Below are 19,375 nucleotides of genomic sequence, written 5' to 3'. Positions count from 1 at the left end.
CACAATCTGGAAGAGTTCTTATGTTTTGCTTGAAGGTTATAAAATATAAAACAGTTGCTTTTCTGTTTACTTAGGTGGAAGTAAATGAGCTAAAAAGTGAAAAGCAAGAAAATGTGATACACCTTCTCAGAATTACTCAGTCACTAATGAAGGTTTGTATGTAGTAGGTTTTAACTATAGGTTTGGCTATTAGTGGAACTATAAAAATCTGTTCTTATATAAGGTAATCTTTGTGAAAATACCTGGTAATATCTACATCACCACTAAAAAATGCAATATATTTAAATGTGAATTAAGTATTTTAGTGTATAAAACATTGCTAGTTTCTACTTAAAGTTTCTAAAAGGGTGTGTAGGGGAAATAGAATGAGTATGTTGAAAAATAACATAAGGAAATATATCTTGAGGTCCAAATGACAAATGCAGACAATGACTGCTATAGGGATTTGTTAAGAGGGGAAATGATTTAAGAGATGTCAGAAGACTTCACAAAGGATCAATACTGAGGAGTAGTGTTAGATAAGTGGAAGGCAGTGCAGTGGTAAGATAGTAAGGGAATTCTAGAGCTGTCGGTTACCATAAATAAATACTGAGAACAGGAAATATGTTTATTCTTTATATTTGAGGAAACAAGGTGCAGCAAGTTTGTATCAGACTGTAGAAAAAACAAATCTTGGGTAAGTACTTTGAGATAGGTTGTTGAGGGCCTTAAAGGTGTATTTTATGCTATCAGCAATTGAGAAGGCAGTAAAGGTTTTCGAAACAATTGATAGGTACAAAAATACGCCTTAAGAAGGCAAAACTGAGTATATTATGTAGGACGAACTGAAGGAAATTGGAGCTTTGTAGACATCACATTATAGCGGAGTTTAAACCTGAAATTATGGATTAGAATAATAACAATTGGAACAGAAAAAAAGTAGTGGAAAGACATTACAAAGGGAGATGTTGCATTACTGGATATAAGACTTGAGGACTTGAGGTAAAAGGGAGAATCAAAAATGTTTCATGCTATTAAAAATCTAGAAATTGTAGTCTTAAGTAAGAAAATTGCCTGGCATGGTGGCTCACGTCTGTAATCCCAGCACTTTGGGAGGCCAAGGCAGGAGGATTGCTTGAGCCTGGGAGTTCAAGACCAGCCTGGATAATATAGTGAGACCTTGCCTGTACGAAAAAATTTGCCGAGCATGATGGCACACCAAGCATGATGGCACGCCAAGCATGATGGCGTGCACCTGTAGTCCCAGCTACTCAGGAGACTGAAATGGGAAGATTGCTTGAGCCCAGGAGGCAAGAGGTTGTAGTGAGCTGAGATTGTGCCACTGCACTCCAGCCTGGGTGACAAAGTGAGGCCCTATCTCAAAAGCAAAAAAAAAACAAAAAAACAAAAACTATTTATTCAGCAAATATTTACTGAACGTCTCCATGTGCCAGCCATTGCTGGCACTAAGGATCATAACAAATAAAACAGAATTTTTATTTTTAGTGCTTACATTCCAGTATAAAGGCATATTGAAATAACCTTTTTTTATGTTTAGATGAAAGCTCAAGAAGTGGAGCTGGCTTTGGAAGAAGTAGAAAAAGCTGGAGAAGAACAAGCAAAATTTGGTAAGCACCTTGGAAAAAGTTTATTATGGTATTAAATAATGAATTCCATTTGTTCATTAAACTGTAGAAAATTCAATTATATTCTATAAAATATATATATTCAGTTTATTTTTAATATATAACATTTAATAATAAATATTTCTAGACTCCTATTTTATGGATCTGCCATATAATACTTTTTGTTACCTTATAATCATGATGGATTCTTTTAAAAGAATTAATTTTGTTATTGAAATTTATTTAAACGTTTGTTTTGTGGTAACTAATCAATTAAAACATTTTTCTTTTTTTAAAAAAAATAGAAAATCAATTAAAAACTAAAGTAATGAAACTGGAAAATGAACTGGAGGTATGTCTTTTTGTATTCCCTAGGATGTAATTGTCATTAATTTTATTTTGAATTGTTTTCAAATTTTAAAATTGTTGGCTGGAAAAATTATAAGGATGATTGTAATCATGGTTATTTGTTTATTCTGTATATGTTCTACATGCCTATTATGTGCCTTATATAGTACTAAGGACTGAGCATATGGTTGTGAACAAAATAAGAAGTTAACTGCTGGATGGAGCTTATAGTCTTGGGAAATATACAGAAAGATTACTAGTAACTGAGGTGGAGGGTGGGTGGGGATTTGAGGAATAGTGACCAAGGGGTGTTATAGAAGTAATTTTTGACAAAGCTGAGGGCTAAAATATGAATGTATTGTTGAAGAACAAAATACATTGAGATTCCTGAGAAGGCAGGAATGTAATAGAAATGGATCAGCCTTTGAAAGGAGGAATACCCTTTTCCTTTGTGTTAGGAGAGGAGGATGAGTGGATGAGCGTGGGAAGAGTGGATGTGTATAGAAGCTTTTATGTTTGTAGGCATAATGCTTGGAAGTTGAGAGGTTTGTGATGACGTCTTCTGTTAAAAAGAGTGGGAAATGGTGTGGTCACATTTTAAGGAAATTAGGTAAAATTTGAAATATATTGGAGACAGGACTGGAGAGTTGGGGATCTGGAGTCAGACAGATTTGAGTTCTAGTCCTGATTCTTCTACTCGTTAACTCTCTGAACTTGAATGACCTATTGTTTTTGATTGTATATCCAGCTCCTGGGAAAATGCCAAGCACTTTCAATAAATACTAAATGAATTATGGAGTTGGATCAATTCTGTGTTAGTGTTTAGCTAGGTAGCTGCTGTAGAATAGAAGGGTAGGACAGTTGAAGATATTGGTAGGAAAGTGGTTGAAGTGATGATTATGAAGTCTTAACTGAATAGATAAGAAAATCAAGATTGGGGTTGGGTGGGCAGAAGGGTAGGGATATGGAGGGAGAAGTCGAGGGATTAGAGTGTCCTGTGAGGTCAAAGGACAGGCATAGTGGGAATAATTGAAAGAATGTTCTGGTTGGACAAGGATCTGCTGTGGGTGTGGGAGTGAGAGACTATAGTGAATTCAAGAAAAAAATAGACTAGAACAAAAGTTATGTGGAGATTGCTTAGTGGGCATTTGGTAGACGTCTGTGGGCCACATGCTTAAATTCCCAGTGCATTTTGCGGAGTTACTGGAAAGTTGGTGGCTTGTTTCTACCATGAGTAGGTAAAGATGGAGAGCAGGATATTTTGTGAGAAAGCAGCTGAAGTTTCTATAGGATGATGGAGTAATGATAGGAATGATCACCTGAAGTTGCGGGGTGGGGTAAACCTAGAAGTACCAACACCTTCTTCTGACTCTAATGTATATGGGATCTGAAAGAATGAGCACCTTCCAATTGAAAGAGTTCCAAGGGCATTAGTATACTAAAGGATCCAAATTGCAGCTAAGCCAAGGAGATGGAAAGGAGGATTCAGTAAAGAATCTGAGGATGTGAAATATTAATTTATCTTGGAAGAGAATTTTAGAGAGCACAATGGAATGCTTTTTGGAGGAGAGAAAGAGTAAGAACAATTTGGTTAAGGTAGAGGAATAACAGAACTATAAGGTGAAGAAATGAATGTGAGACACATTAGATGACCAAATGATTTGATGTTCTTGGCCATGACCTGAATTAACAAGACTGTGAGGTAAAATGGATTTAATCGGCTACAAATCTTAAGATAACCAAAACCTGGGCTGTTTAATATGGTAGCGCTAGCACTAACCACTTGTAGCTATTTATATTTACATTGGTTAAAATTAAAATGAAAAATTTAGTTCTTCAGTTGCACTAGCCACAATTCAAATGCCCAAACATAGCTACATGTAGCGAGTGGCTATTGAACTGGACAGCACTGACAGCATGTCCATTATGCTAGAAAGTCCTATGGGACAGCACTGGTCTAAACAGTGCATGGTATGAGAGAAAGGGCAGGTTAAGGCACTCAGCTTCGCTGACTGGGGTGGAGATTCTGATGGTTTGTACTCAGGTTCCAGATCCCTGAGGCTCAGGAACCTTTGCAGTTTAGTCTGGTTACCTGTGGCCCAGTGGTTACAACAGAACGATTAACAGTCAATTCTTTGCATCTCTGGGTGGCTCAGGAAAAATTTAAGGAGTTATTAGCTGTGAACTAACCTTAAGTAAGTTAAGTTAAAAAAAATAAAAGTTCTTAAGCTAATATGGTTTTAAATATCTGCACTGAAGTATAATGCAAATTTAAAGTCAGCATAATTATTTGCTTGTTGTTGACTCATTTGAACCTCAAAATATAATGGGATTAATTTATACTTTGGGTTTATTTAAGATGGCTCAGCAGTCTGCAGGTGGACGAGATACTCGGTTTTTACGTAATGAAATTTGCCAACTTGAAAAACAATTAGAACAAAAAGATAGAGAATTGGAGGACATGGAAAAGGAGTTGGAGAAAGAGAAGAAAGTTAATGAGCAAGTAAAGCACTTTTTTTTCCATGAATCTTCACTGTTCAAGTTACCTGGCTTTTTATTATTATTGGTAACAATATCAATTTTTATATTGTATGTTATATTTGAAAAATGATGTACACTTATCTCTAAGGTTTTATATCACTGTTCTTTTTGTCATCACCAATTTTAAAATATAATGGAACAGGTACTTCTAGTGAATATGACTTGAAGATTAATTCTTTATATTTGGAAGTACATTTTTCTCAGGACATCAAACTTGTTACCTAAAATTAATGCTTTTGTCTGGAAGATTGGTATCAAGAAACTAATAGATTTTCATAAAGAAGTGATCTTTCTAGTGCCATAGTTTATTTTGGGTAAAAGTTATATTTGTTCGTTTCAATGTATTTATATGATTAGTAGATTTGCAAATGAATCTTTCGATATATTCAATAATGGTTAATTAAATATCTTGTTTTTGGTTGTACCTTATTTTATGTGAGATATATATATATGTATAGTTTTTGAAAAGTTGTGTTCATGTCAGCAGTTTATAAATCACATATTTAAAATAACATTTTTAATGCATAGTTTTTATTACCTCGTTATTCCTTGTTATAAACTAATAATTCTTGCAGTGTTCACTTGAATTTAGTTTTAGGAAAAAAGTTTTTTGCAGATCAACTTGTATTTCCTGGAAGAAAATTTCCTATTTTACCTCAGCTTCCTATTTAATGTATTATTTATTTATTTACTTAACATTTATTTGTTTTTTATTTCACCTGAACTGTTAGTAAACTTAGTAAAATTTGGTGCCTAGATGTGGTAACTGTCCTGTCCCTTATACTCAGAAACGTTTTCCACCTTTGTGTCCTTTAGGTCATTGTTGTGTTATATTCCATTTATTTTATTTTGTCCATTGTTCTCTCAGAAATTGAGGGTCATACATTTTAAGAAAACAATGATATGCTATTTAAGAGAATGTATCATAAATTGATTTGTAAGGAAAAGTATCCCCATTCTTCATGTATCTATTTTACTCTAAAATGTTGAAGAATCATATAGAAGTTAGCTATGAAAACAATGTGGTAGAGAAAGTATGGATCGATGCCACTTAAATGTTAGGAACAAGCTCTTAGAGCATTATCTGTTTAGCTAACTCTGCAAAACATGGCAGACCTGTGGATTTTTTAATAGTCATAAAGGATCTAACTTATAATATACACTGGTAGAATTGCTTAGGGGGATGTCTGTGGTTTTCTGGACTTTCGATCTTCTATATAGACCTGTATCAGTTGACTTATCATTCATACCACACACCCTTAGCTAATCAGAACTACCTTGTCCATTTATATCTTAGACTATTGTCTTTTTTCATAGTCACACACAGAGAAAACTTGAATATATGGCCTGTGTTCCTTTTTGGCTGCTCAATTTCTTGAGATGAAATAGGGGTATGGGTTGCTTTGGCAATTACTTCTTTGCCGTTAACCAGTCATTCCGTTTTATTGAGTCTTTACAGCATACCAGAGACTGCTAGTTACTAGTGATATAGTGGGCAACTATGTTCTGGTTCTCAAGAATATTCATAGTCAATAATAAGCATAACATAGTGATAATATGATGCTTAGGGAGATACATAAGGTCATATTCTGGTATACTCTGGAGAGAGATACCGTAATCAGCCTTGAGGTGCAGGATGTGATCTGTAAACTGAGACCTGAAGTATAGTTAGACTGGTAAGAGGAATGAGGATATATATGGTGGTTAAAAAAACAACATTCTGGGTAGAAGATATAGCATTTGCTAAGACCTAGAGGTAAGAGATGTTATGGAGTATTTAGGAAACTACAGTTATTCATTTTGACTGAAATATAAGTGAAAATAGCTTTCATAGAGTCCTTACTATGTGCCAGGCACTTCATATGCATTAATTCATTATTGCTTATTTGATACTTGTCATATGAGATAGTTGTCATTTCTGCCATGATACAGATGAAGAAATGGAGACACAGAAAGAGTAATTGCCCATGGTTGCACAGCTTATAAATGGTAAAGGTAGGATTTGAAAACAGTTTTACTCAAGAGTCTGTGCTATCTTGCCTTCCCAGTTTTATTTTTTATGATCCTCTGGAGAGATAAGCAAGGGCCAGTTCCTAATGAATTTGGTTCTTTTCCTGAAAGGAGCCAATGAAGAGTTTTGAGCACAGGATATCATGATCAGATCTATACTTTAAAAGTTTACTGTACTTTGTAGAGAGTGGATTGAAAAGGGCCAAGACTAGTAAGGAAACATTTGTGTTAATTCAGGGAAGTGCTAATGATGGCATTTGCCTGAGAAAGACAAGTGTGAGAGAAGTAGATGTAATTGGATGTGGTGAATGTAATTGGTTGTTGGAGGAGAGGGAGGATGGAGAGTCTGCCTAATTTTGTGGGTTGGGCCACTAAATAGGTAGATAGTGCCATTCATTAAGGAGGAACACAAGAGGAATTTGGAAAGCTTGAGATTATTTCAGTTTTGTATATGTTGAGTTTGAGGTTCTTCTGGGCATATTCAAAAAGGGTATCTGTGGATATGGAATTCACAAGAGACCCTGTACAGATGATGAGGATTTATGAATCATCAATGTAGACATTATTGAAGCCAGAAAAGTGATTGTAAGGCACATCTCTGAGAAATGTCTAATAAAGCAATGAAATAGGAAGAGTGCTTCAAGGAAAAGCTCAAGAAAGGAGAAACAGTGTGATGTTTGAGAAGACAAGGGAAAAAAGCATCAATAGCATTAAATGCTTTATAAGTTCTTGGCTTCTCTTCTTGTAAAAATTTCCCAATTCAGAACACAGTGGGATTATTAACTTTCGATTGATAATAATAATAATAGGCAAACGTCTAAAATTTGTATTGTACTTTGCATTTTATTATAAACTATCTTTAAATTTTTTATTTTGAGATTGTAAGAAACACACTGTTGGTGGTAATGTAAATTAGTTCAACCATTGTGGGAGACAGTGTGGCAATTCCTCGAAGATCTAGAAGCAGAAATACCACTTGACCCAGCAATCCCATTACTGGGTATATACCCAAAAGAATATAAATCATTTTCTTATAAAGATACATGCACACATATGTTCATTGCAGCACTATTCACAATAGCAAAGACATGGAATCAACCCAAATGCTCATCAATGATAGACTGGATAATGAAAATGTGGAATATATACATAATAGAATACTATGCAGCCATCAAAAAAGAATGAGAGGTCAAGCATGGTGACTCATGCCTGCAGTCCCAGCACTTTGGGAGGCCGAGGCAGGCAGATCACTTGAGGTCAGGAGTTCAAGACCAGCCTGGCCAGTATGGTGAAACCCCATCTCTACAAAAACAAAACAAAACAAAACAAACAAAAATTAACTGGTCATGGTACTGTATGCCTGCAGTCCCAGCTACTTGGGAGGCTGAGGCAGGAGAATGACTTGAACCCAGAAGGCAGAGGTTGCAGTGAGCTGAGATCGCACCACTGGACTCTAGCCTTAGCAACAAAGCTAGAATTTGTCTCAGAAAAAAAAAAAAAAAAAAACGGAACAAGATCATGTCCTTTGCAGGGACATGGGATGGAGGTGGAAGCCATTATCCTCAGCAAACTCACACAGAAACAGAAAACCAAACACTGCATGTTCTCACTTATAAGTGGGAGCTGAACAATGAGAACACATGGACACATGGTGGGGAACAACACACACTGGGACCTGTCAAGGGGTCGGGGTGGGAGAACATCAGGAAGAATAGCTAATGGATGCTGGGCTTAATATCTAGGTTATGGGTTGATCTGTGCAGCAGGCCACCATTGTACACATTTACCTATGTAACAAACCTGCACATCTTACACATGTACCCCAGAACTTTGATGGGAAAAAGAAAAAAAAAAACACCCACATACCCTTCATATAGATTCACCAGTTAATGTTGTGCCAACTTTGCTTTATCTTTTTGTCAGTATTTTTACACACACATATATTTCTCTGTCTCGTTTGTTCAATCACATTTTTTGCTGAGTCGTTTAAGAGCTAATTGCAGATATGATACTTTGCACTTAAATATTTCAGCTTGTCTGTTTGAAAAAGAAAGATGTTCTCCCACAATGAACACAATATAATTGTCATGCTCAGGAAATTTAATATTTATTCAACACCATTATCTAGTCCATAATGAGATTTCTTCTAATGGCCCAATAATATCCTTCAGTCTCCCCACCTCCAATATCCAAAGTTCCGTCAAGGATCACATACTACATTTGGTTCTTTATTATAGACTTTTAAAATATTGTTGTATACCATTGTGATTCTATCGTCTCCTTGAATAAAGAGGAGAACCAGAAAAATGAAAGGTCATAAGAGGAATGAGGTTTGGAGAATAGGTGAAAAAAGGCATCATAATGTTTATAATAAGGTTTGCCTGTTTGGAGAAACAAGAATCACAGATGAAGTCACTTATATGTAGATAAGAGAATGCTGTATTACTTTTTGCTATTCTATTCACTGATCATTTTTCTAAGAACTCTGTATGCATCTTGTTTAACTCTTATGTCAACATGTATGAGAAAACTGAGTTAAAGAGATGTTAAGTAACTCATTCATACTTTACTAGAAATTGGTTGATGAGGGACATAAACCTAGGCCGGTGTGATTTTAGATTGCTTCTTTTAACCATTGTGTTGTATTGCCTTATATTTCTAAGTAATTTATGTTCACTGAGAGCAAATAATAGCCTAGCTATGACTTAGAAAAGTGAAATAAAGATGTTGGGCAGAAAACCATTTTGTTAGGGGTTTTTTTGGAGGAGCAGATTAATTTGTTTCTGTATTCTTTGGTTAGAGTTTGTGTGTGTTCTTTTTAATTTTTTAAAATGAAACTGTTTAATCCTTAAATCCTTAAGTTTTGAAAAGTTTGGCCTATTATTTATGTGTTAGGTTGATATTAAATCCTTAATAGCTTTAACATTTTCTACTTTGTTAGAGAGGATTTAAAATTTAAGTAGATAAGCTGAATATCTGGCTTTATATTAAATTACTGCTGATGGCCAGGCACAGTGGCTCATGTCTGAAATCCTAGCACTTTGGGAGGTTGAGGCGGATGGATCACTTGAGGCCAGGAGTTCAAGACCAGCCTGGCCAACACAGTGAAACCCCGTCTCTACTAAAAATACAAAAATTAGCCAGTTATGGTAATGCATGCCAGTAATTCCAGCTACTCGGTAGGCTGAGGTGGGAGAATTGCTTGAACCAGGAGGTAGAGATTGCAGTGAGCCGAGATCGCACCACTGTACTCCAGCCTAGGCGACAAAGACTTTGTCTCAAAAAAAAATTACTGCTGAATTTTATCTTCTTCTTTTTTTTTTTTTTTTACTATTTTAGTTGGCTCTTCGAAATGAGGAGGCAGAAAATGAAAACAGCAAATTAAGAAGAGAGGTAAAAAATTTTAGTAGTTGTGGTGGTTCAACAAAGGTACTTATTAAAATAAGTATGTAAGTTTACATAAATTTATATTTTAACCAGGACTGGAGTCTTCTAAGTAACTGATGTTTTCAAACTGATTTTATGGTATGACTTTGTCTCAGGGAAATAGAAAACAAAGCAAAATGTGAGGCCATTAAGTATTACATTCATCTCAGGTCTATGCGGGTAAATCTTTTTTTGTTGTTTTATAAGCCATTCTTTGCTAGTTTTCTAATTGAATAGATGACTGGATTTCTATTCTTATTTCTCTTACCCAGAATCCTTTAAAATTTTTTGTTACTTGTGGAATCTTATAAATTCTGATTATCATTTGGTTCTACTGAGCCAAATAATGTTTGTACATTGTTTATTCTGATAGAAGTTCTTAAGTTTCTAACATAATTGAAATATTATTTGTTTTGGTAGATAATTAGTATTCTTTCTTTGGTTATTCAAGATAATATGCATCATTTTCCTAAAATTTTTTTGTTTTCTTTAGTTTCTGATTATTATTTTTAATTATGTATTGCCTTTCTCATTTCTAATTACCGTTTCCCTGTCCTTTTCTGTAGAACAAACGTCTAAAGAAAAAGGTGAGACTTTAAGTGTGGTGAAATCTTGGGAATTTAAAGATATGCTGTGAGAGCACTATTTAGAGAATATGGTTTTGTTATTCTGAATAGTTTTGTAATTGAATGTTGTGTTTGGTTACCTTCAGAATGAACAACTTTGTCAGGATATTATTGACTACCAGAAACAAATAGATTCACAGAAAGAAACACTTTTATCAAGAAGAGGGGAAGACAGTGACTACCGATCACAGTTGTCTAAAAAAAACTATGAGCTTGTCCAATATCTTGATGAAATTCAGGTAAAATGGCTAGAAGTCAATTCAGAGCAATGGTTCCTAAAAACTTTAATTTCATTATAATGTAAATATAATATTTAGCCCTACATGTAAATTCCCTGGTATAAATCTGTCACTATGTACTTGTAAAATGTGAAATAAATTACATCTTTGAAGTTGCAACTTTTTAGCCATTTTTATATTTGCCTGTCTTGGTCATTAAGAACAGTTGAGGTCCTTATGTACTATTTTCTTGATTCAATTTGATTTAATTGGTCAATGCCAATTAGTAAAGGTCTATAAAGAATTCTCTTTTTTTCTAGAGGACACTTATGGCTGCGTTTAATTTTAATTTGGTTTAAATTTCAGTTTTTTAAAAATTACTTTTTAATTATAGTGTCTTTAATTTTTTTAGACTTTAACAGAAGCTAATGAGAAAATTGAAGTTCAGAATCAAGAAATGAGAAAAAATTTAGAAGAGTCTGTACAGGAAATGGAGAAGATGACTGATGAATATAATAGAATGAAAGCTATTGTACATCAGACAGATAATGTAATAGATCAGTTAAAAAAAGAAAACGATCATTATCAACTTCAAGTAAGAATTACTTTTAGAATAACTTATTTATTCAGACTTCATATTATCTCATTACTATTTATTTGACACTAGAAAGTACTTTTTCTAGGATGTGAATTTTTGTCTGTCTTTTTAATAGTGTAATATCTTGTCATGTTGGTATATTTGTCCATATGTGTTTCTCCAATCACCTCACAAACACTAATTTTTGCAATTTAGGATATATAAATGATACTTGAATGAATGTGTAGATAGCAGTCATTATGGGGTTTTCTATGAAAGACTCTTGAAAATCCTGTGGATCATAACATTTCATTTTATCTTAAAATAAATACATTATAAATATATTAGAAACCAATACATTGTTCAGTATTTATGTGGATTAAACTTGTTTAAAAGGTAGAATAATGTTTAAAAATAAAATTTTCTAGTAATGAAAGCTAATTATGCAATTATAAGATGCAGAAACTATTAAATGTCACCTATAATTCCAGGATGACTTCAATGATAAATACACATATGTAATGTAATGTATCTGTATGTATGTGTATATAATAAGTATGAATATGTATATGTGTGTATGTAGATATATTTATATATATACTGTATATGTAAATATGCACAGGTGTAAATATATGTTACATCAGTTTGCAACAACTCTTGAAATAACTGTTGTCTTTTAGGTGCAGGAGCTTACAGATCTTCTGAAATCAAAAAATGAAGAAGATGATCCAATTATGGTAGCTGTCAATGCAAAAGTAGAAGAATGGAAGGTATTTTTTTTCAATTGACATAATAACTTTTTCTTTTTGTATTTTAGATTTAAATTTTAGTCATTTTTCTTTAAATGTCTTATACTGGTTTATAACACTTATTAGGGTTTTTAAACATAAGTTTATTTTATTTATTGGTTAGAAAAGCTCTAAAACAAACTGTCCTTTTTGATCTCTAGCTAATTTGTTATTGAATGACCTCTTCCACATCAATGAGTTTAACTTTAAACTTTTTTTTTTTTTTTTTTTTTTTTTTTTGAGACGGAGTCTCTCTGTCGCCCAGGTTGGAGTGCAGTGACGCGATCTCGGCTCACTGCAGGCTCCGCCCCCCGGGGTTCACGCCATTCTCCTGCCTCAGCCTCCCGAGTAGCTGGGACTACAGGCACCCGCCACCTCGCCCGGCTAATTTTTTTTTTGTATTTTTAGTAGAGACGGGGTTTCACCGTGTTAGCCAGGATGGTCTCGATCTCCTGACCTCGTGATCCGCCTGCCTCGGCCTCCCAAAGTGCTGGGATTACAGGCGTGAGCCACCGCGCCTGGCCAACTTTAAACTTTTTGATAGAAGTCTAACTCCAAAATATATTTGGCATCTAAAATATATAATTCGAAATGTAATTTAAATTTTTTTACTTAACTCATAGTTACCTTGTATACATTAGTTAAATAGTTGCAGGTTTAATTTTAGTTTTTCTAACTAAATGTCAGGTTCATCAGTGGGAATGGGAATAAGCAAAGGGATCAGAATAACTTGGGAAGCCTTTTCAAAATACACTTTTCTTCCTCACCACCACTCTCCAACCTTAACCAAATTGTCAGGCCTTACCATATTAGAAGCTGGGATTATGATGGTTGTATACTTGAAAAACATCAGAGATTATTCTGAATGAATAATTCTAATTTTAAAAACTATCACTTCTAGAGTCATTGCTTTCTAGTATGGTTCACATAAATCTTGTGGGCAGTTTGGAATTGGTTAGCATTTAGGGAGCTCAGATAACCTATATTTTAAACAAAAGCAGTAGCAATGGAAATAAGGCCTATAGAATCAGTCATGTCTCCATAAACTTTATATAAAGGGCCAGAGAGTGAATATTTTAGACCACCTGGTCTCTGCTATAACTAAACTCTGCTTATAGCATGAAAGCAGCCATTGACAATACGTAAATGAGTGAGCAAGGTGGTTTTCCAGTAAAATTTTATTTACAAAAGCAGATGGGAGGCCAGATTTGACCTGTGGGCCATAGTCTACCAACCCCTGGAAAAAACAGTTGTCTTTACCAGATTGAATGTTGGCGGGGTAAATGGTGACATGTTATATGTATTCTGTACTTTGTTTTGACTTAATACCATTTCATAATTATTTTATATCAGTACATATAGTATTGCTGTTCTTTTTAAAGGCTATGTAATTTTTCTTTTTATACAGGTGTTAATTTGATAGTTTGTGAAGTTTATGAAGTTTCCAATTTTGGGGTTGTAAACTGTTTTAATGAATATCCTTATATATGTTATTTTGCAAATGTACAAGTATATCTGTGGAATAAATTGCTGCAAGTGTTGTAATTGTCATGTATGTTGCAAATACATTCTAACAGTTTGTCACTTTTTTTTTGCTTTATGGCATTTTTTGCAGTGAAATATTTCTTTTTATGCTTAGTTAAATTTATTATTTTTAAATGACTTTTGACATTTGTTATAATGAGAAAGGCTTCTGAGTATAAACTTGTTTTCTCATCTTTTCTCCTAATATCTTGATTGTTTTTGTTTTTGTTTTTGTTTTTGAGACAGAGTCTCACTCAATTGCTCAGGCTGGAGTGCAATGGTACAATCTCAGCTCACTGCAAATGCCACCTCCTGGGTTCAGGTGGTTCTTGTGCCTCAGCCTCCTGAGTAGCTGGGATTACAGGCATATGCCACCATGCCCAGCTAATTTTTGTATTTTTAGTAGACATGGGGTCACACTGTGTTGGCCAGGCTGGTCTCGAACCCCTGGCCTCAAGTGATCCTCCTGCCTGGGCCTCCCAAAGTACTGGAATTACAGGCGTGACTCTGCCTGGCCTTTTTTTACATTTAAATCTTCGAAACATATAATTCATTTTGATGTAAGGAGTATAATATGGATGCAACAGAGCTACTCTGTTGTCCAAACATCATTTATTGATTATTTCATCTTCTGTTGAAATAAAATTTCATTTTTATTATATACTCCTTTTGAATTTGAATTTAATTTTGGAGTCTCTTTTATTGAATTGATTGATCTATTTTCTAGCAGTGTATACTTGTTTTAATTTGTGTATGTTTTAATATCTAAAAACGTTATTATTTTTCTGCTTTTAGACTTTATGAATATTTTTAATGTGAATTATAGAACTGGCTTGTCCAGTTCTTAAAAAATATCTTGTGGATTTTTATTGCGTATGTGTTAAAGTTATAAATTGTTTTATAGATTGATTTAGGATAAACCTTTTTATGTTACTTGGTCCTTCTAGCTAAAGAACACAAGATACCTTTTCTTTCATTCATTCAAGATATTTTATGCCTCTTAGTTGCATTTTAATGCATACTTCATAAAGATCAATTTATAAAACTTTTCACAGTTGTATGGAAGTACTTCTTGTTTATAAATGAGTTTTGAAAGGTTGAAATATTTTTAAAGATTGAATTATACAAAAAAAAATTCAGTATATATTTTAGAATCATTTCCTATTTGAATTTCAGGTTGTATATACAAAAGGAACAGAGATTATGCCAGTAGTTGCTCATACTTTCTCATTTCAAATAATTTTTATTTTCTGTATCATAAATCTACTAATGGTGTTTATTATTTATGATAATGAAGAATGTTTTATTAACTTTCCTTTTGCATAACAGATTCTATTGTGTTTATTTCTAGCTAATTTTGTCTTCTAAAGATGATGAAATTATTGAGTATCAGCAAATGTTACATAACCTAAGGGAGAAACTTAAGAATGCTCAGCTTGATGCTGATAAAAGTAATGTTATGGCTCTACAGCAGGTAAAATCTTATCAGAATTTGGTTTATCAACCAGTTTTATTACAGTTGGAACTCTGAACGATGTCTTTTATTTATTATATCATCAGTGCCTAGTGTAGCGGCTTGTACTACCAAGTGTATAATAATGTCTTTTGAAATTTCTTCTACCACCTGGTCCCAATAAAAAATTAGAATTAAGTTTAGATTCCGGATTAGACTTAGAACTAGAGTTACTGTGTTTATTTTTCTATGTTTATGTGGATAGTACACACATTGTTTTGGTTAGAAATTATTTAACAAGAAATAATTGAAAACTTTTAGAAATTTAAAAATAATTTTATACTCTTTTAAGGTTTATTTTACTGTATCTTAGTCCTAACATACCCTATACAATGTGAAATAAGCTAAAAGCATGGTTATAATTTGACTGTGCTACCTATTTTATTTTTAGTGAAAATAACCCAAATAAAAGGAAGTAATACTTTTATTATTTGTGCTGTAGTTATAGTCCACAAGTAAGAAGATGATTTGAAAAGTGTATGCTGAATAAGAACAATTACAGGGGACAATATTTTTTAATAAAGTACGAAAGGGGAAAAAGCTAAGTTGAATAAAAGAGAAAGCACAGAGCAAAACAGAAACATATAAAATGGTAAAAAGATGGAACTGAATGGAGGATGAGAAAAGTAACATATAAGGAAGTATAGAAGCCACAAACATTAGGGAGTTCTGGAAATCCTATTTTCCAGAGTGTTAGCCATTATATCCATCTTTCAGTATTGGAGTAACAGCAGTGTACCTATCATTGTGTATTACAGTTGAAGTGTACAAAATGGTAAAAGGCATACTTGTACCCACAAGAAAATATGTTCTACAGTCTTGTTGAAAAAAATCAGACGTACTTTTTTCCTTACCTTTTTAGGTTAATATTCATGAAGGGATATATATTGTTTTAAAATATTTTATAGGGTATACAGGAACGAGACAGTCAAATTAAGATGCTCACCGAACAAGTAGAACAATATACAAAAGAAATGGAAAAGAATACTTGTATTATTGAAGATTTGAAAAATGAGCTCCAAAGAAACAAAGGTATTTTTATAAATATATAGTTATTTTATATACCATTATGTTTTTAACGTACTTTATTTTTATTAAAATAAAATGTCAAGTCAATATTGAGTTTTCTCCATTTGAATGTTATATTTTCAAAAAATTGTACAAGATATTATTTATTATTATATTACTAGTGCTTACATTTGTAAATGATGGATGCATTTTCTATTATTTTTCTCCTCTGGTGAAAATTACATTAACGCTTATTACCAGGTCACTGGTATGAAATAAATGAAAAATTGTGATACAATTATTTTTATTTAACTTTTTATAATTAACAAAGAACGGAGGATAATAAAATTTTGACCAGTGTAACAGCATTGCAGATAGTTTTCAGAGGTAATTTCACATTAATCTTACCCAAATTAATGTTTCATCATATTCTCCTTACCCTGAGCCATATTACCTTTTTAACACACCAAATTCTATGAATATAAGTTCTTTCAATATCTGTGTTGTTATATTTCCATAGCGCTACATACTATAGTTATGCCAGGGCACACTAGTGCGAACTGTTCATGGGAAATTCATGGACATGTTTATTATAATTGGTGACTATATATATATATATATATATATATATATATGTATACACTACATTTATACACAAGCACATGGAATCACTATTTCTTCTTCATGTCATATATATATACATATATACACATATATATATACATGTCATATGTGTGTGTGTATATATACATATTTATATATATGACATGAAGAAGAAATAGTGATTCCGTGCACGTATGTGTGTATAAGTGTAGTGATGTGGTGTTTGCAGGTACGGTTGTAATTTCAAAAATGAAGCAAAAGCCTTGCTGAGGAGATAATTGAACCAATACTTGAAGTAAAGGAGTGAAACATGCAGATGGCTCTAAGCAGTGGGAATAAGTTCAAAGGCAGTAAAGCAGGAGTGTACCAATCATGTCTGAGAACAACAAAGAACTCTTTTTGGCTGGAGTAGAGTCAGCAAGTGAGGCAGTGATAAGACCAGAGAGGTAAACAGAGGCCATATCATATGGGGCCTTATAGTTCATTGTGCAGACTTGGCTTTTAAGTGAGAAGGGACACCGGGGAAAGTTTCTGAAGATAGAAATGATATAATTTGACTTAGGCTGTGTTTGCAGTAGACTGTAGGAGTGGTAAATAAGAATCAGGGAGACCTGTTAGAAGACTATTGCAATAATCTGGAGAAAAGTGATGGTGGTTTGGGGCATGGTGGTAGCAGTGGAGTTGCTGGATGCAGCAGTTCTGGATGTATTTTGAAAGTGATAAAAATGGAATTTGCTAACAGATCAGATGTAGGATGTGAGAGAGAGAGAACTCTTGGTCTGAACCAAAAGTTTTGGTCATGGTGGGGTTGTGGGAAGAGCAGGTTGAGAGATAATCAGGTACTTAATTTTAGACATGTTAGGTTTGAGATGCTTATTAGACATTCAAGTGAAGGTGTTAAGTAGGCACTTGTATATACAAGTTTAAGGTTTAGGACAACAATCTAGGCTAAAGATGTGTTTGGTAACTGTCTCTGTAAAAGTAATTGAAGTAATGAGGCTGGCTAAGATCACCAAGGGAGTAAATGTAGGTTAAGAAGAAAAATCTAAAGAGCTTCTACTTTAGCAGCTGGGGAGATAAAAAGGAGCTACCAAAGGAGACTGAAAAGGAAAGCCCAGAGAGCTAGGAGGAAAAGCAGGAGTATGGAGAGCCCTGAAAACCACATGAGGAATGTAACCAAGGAAGAAGAAACAACTGCTTTCAGAGCTATGTTCATTGCTGCTGATAGGTCAAGATGATCACTAAAAGTTGACTGTTGGACTTAGCAATGGTCATTTTTGGTTCAAGAGAAAATGGGTAGAGAGGAAGTGTAATAAAGAAATATAGGAACTCTTTTCCAGGACTGTTTCTATAAAGAGAAGGAGAAAACAAGGTGGTAGCTTGAGGGGAAAGAGGGATTAAGAAAACATTTTTCTCTTTAAGATAGAAGAAATAACTCATGATTTTAGGTTAATAGGAGAGCTCCATTAAAGAAGAAACATTGATGAATCAATGAAGTGGAGAGAGAGAACTTCTGGAACAATAATATTTTTAAGAATGCAATGGGATGGGATCCTGGTGTGCCAGTGAAGAGGCTGGCCTTAACTAGGAACACAGAGTTCATCCATAATTATAGAAAAGAAGGTAGAGTGTATAGATATAGATGTAGGTGGCTTGGTAGACATCCTGGTAATGGGAATTTGTTGAAGTTCTAAACTGGTTGCTGCTTTTTTCTCAGTGAACAAGGGAGCAAGGTTCTTAGCTGAAGGTGAGGATAGGAGAAGATGTTTCATAAGTTTGAGGAGAAAGAAGAGAAGTGAAAGTATAAAATGGTCATCTGAAAGATTGAAGACGTGGAGAATGTGGTATGACTGTTGAGTAACTTCAAGAGCCCACGATATATATATGTATTTCTATATATGTGTTTATTATATTTGTATCAGAACACTTTGAAAGTAGTTTAAACTGCTTTAAAAGGATGACTAATAGTATGGATTGTGCATATTCTAATTACTAGGAGAAGAAGTGGCAGTTGATCTCTGCTGTCACATAAGGAAAAGGACTTATCTGATAACACTTTAGTCAGTCCGTAGTTATATAATCCCTAAAGCTCACAGAAGGTGTGTGTACTAGACTGTACTCTATATCTTGAACTTAACTTGTAAAACGTAATGGCTAATGGTATTCTTCCTTCATAAGATTAGGATTAGGTTTAGTTATCAGGAACAGAGAGCTGAAGAATAATGGCAAAATCAAGATAGACATTTATTTCTCATCTATGTAATGGCCTAGAATTAAGCATTCCAGGGTGTTGCCTTCATCTGCCCCATCCAAAATGGATGGAATGCAGCTTTATCTCATGTCTGTGTCCCAAACAGCAAGATAGAGGAAGAGGGGCAAGAGTTAAAAGCATGTGCTGAAGGATAGGCAGGTAAATATAGTGTTTATTGTGTAGGGCCATGTGGAAGAATGATAGGAGAATAGATATGTGGACGGAAGGGAGAATAGATACTGGGGGACAACTCAGCCTGTGTCATGTTGCACAGCTTAGCTGTTAGCTCCAGACAGCTGGGCTCATTTCTTAAAAACTTTTGTGATCTCAAACGTACT

At 33.9% G+C, this 19,375-nt stretch overlaps 1 protein-coding gene across 4 annotated transcripts in view; it reads left to right on the top strand.

The window, feature by feature from the left end:
• CEP290 (centrosomal protein 290) overlaps nt 1-19,375 on the top strand; it is a 93,991-nt gene that overhangs the window by 726 nt on the left and 73,890 nt on the right. For all 4 annotated transcript variants that reach the window (XM_063694195.1, XM_055358922.2, XM_063694196.1 and 1 more), the window contains exons 3-13: nt 75-152; nt 1,538-1,607; nt 1,910-1,956; nt 4,312-4,455; nt 9,843-9,896; nt 10,496-10,516; nt 10,642-10,794; nt 11,186-11,368; nt 12,031-12,120; nt 15,014-15,136; nt 16,084-16,207. In XM_063694195.1, coding sequence (XP_063550265.1) covers nt 75-152; nt 1,538-1,607; nt 1,910-1,956; nt 4,312-4,455; nt 9,843-9,896; nt 10,496-10,516; nt 10,642-10,794; nt 11,186-11,368; nt 12,031-12,120; nt 15,014-15,136; nt 16,084-16,207 — 1,087 coding nt within the window. The remainder of the gene's footprint in view (nt 1-74; nt 153-1,537; nt 1,608-1,909; nt 1,957-4,311; nt 4,456-9,842; nt 9,897-10,495; nt 10,517-10,641; nt 10,795-11,185; nt 11,369-12,030; nt 12,121-15,013; nt 15,137-16,083; nt 16,208-19,375) is intronic.

This window comes from Gorilla gorilla, chromosome 10 (genome assembly GCF_029281585.2).
Source record: "Gorilla gorilla gorilla isolate KB3781 chromosome 10, NHGRI_mGorGor1-v2.1_pri, whole genome shotgun sequence".
Taxonomy (NCBI): Eukaryota; Metazoa; Chordata; class Mammalia; order Primates; family Hominidae; genus Gorilla; species Gorilla gorilla.
The sequence above is the reverse complement of the archived record's forward strand: the minus strand, read 5'-3'. Positions and strand labels throughout refer to the sequence as shown.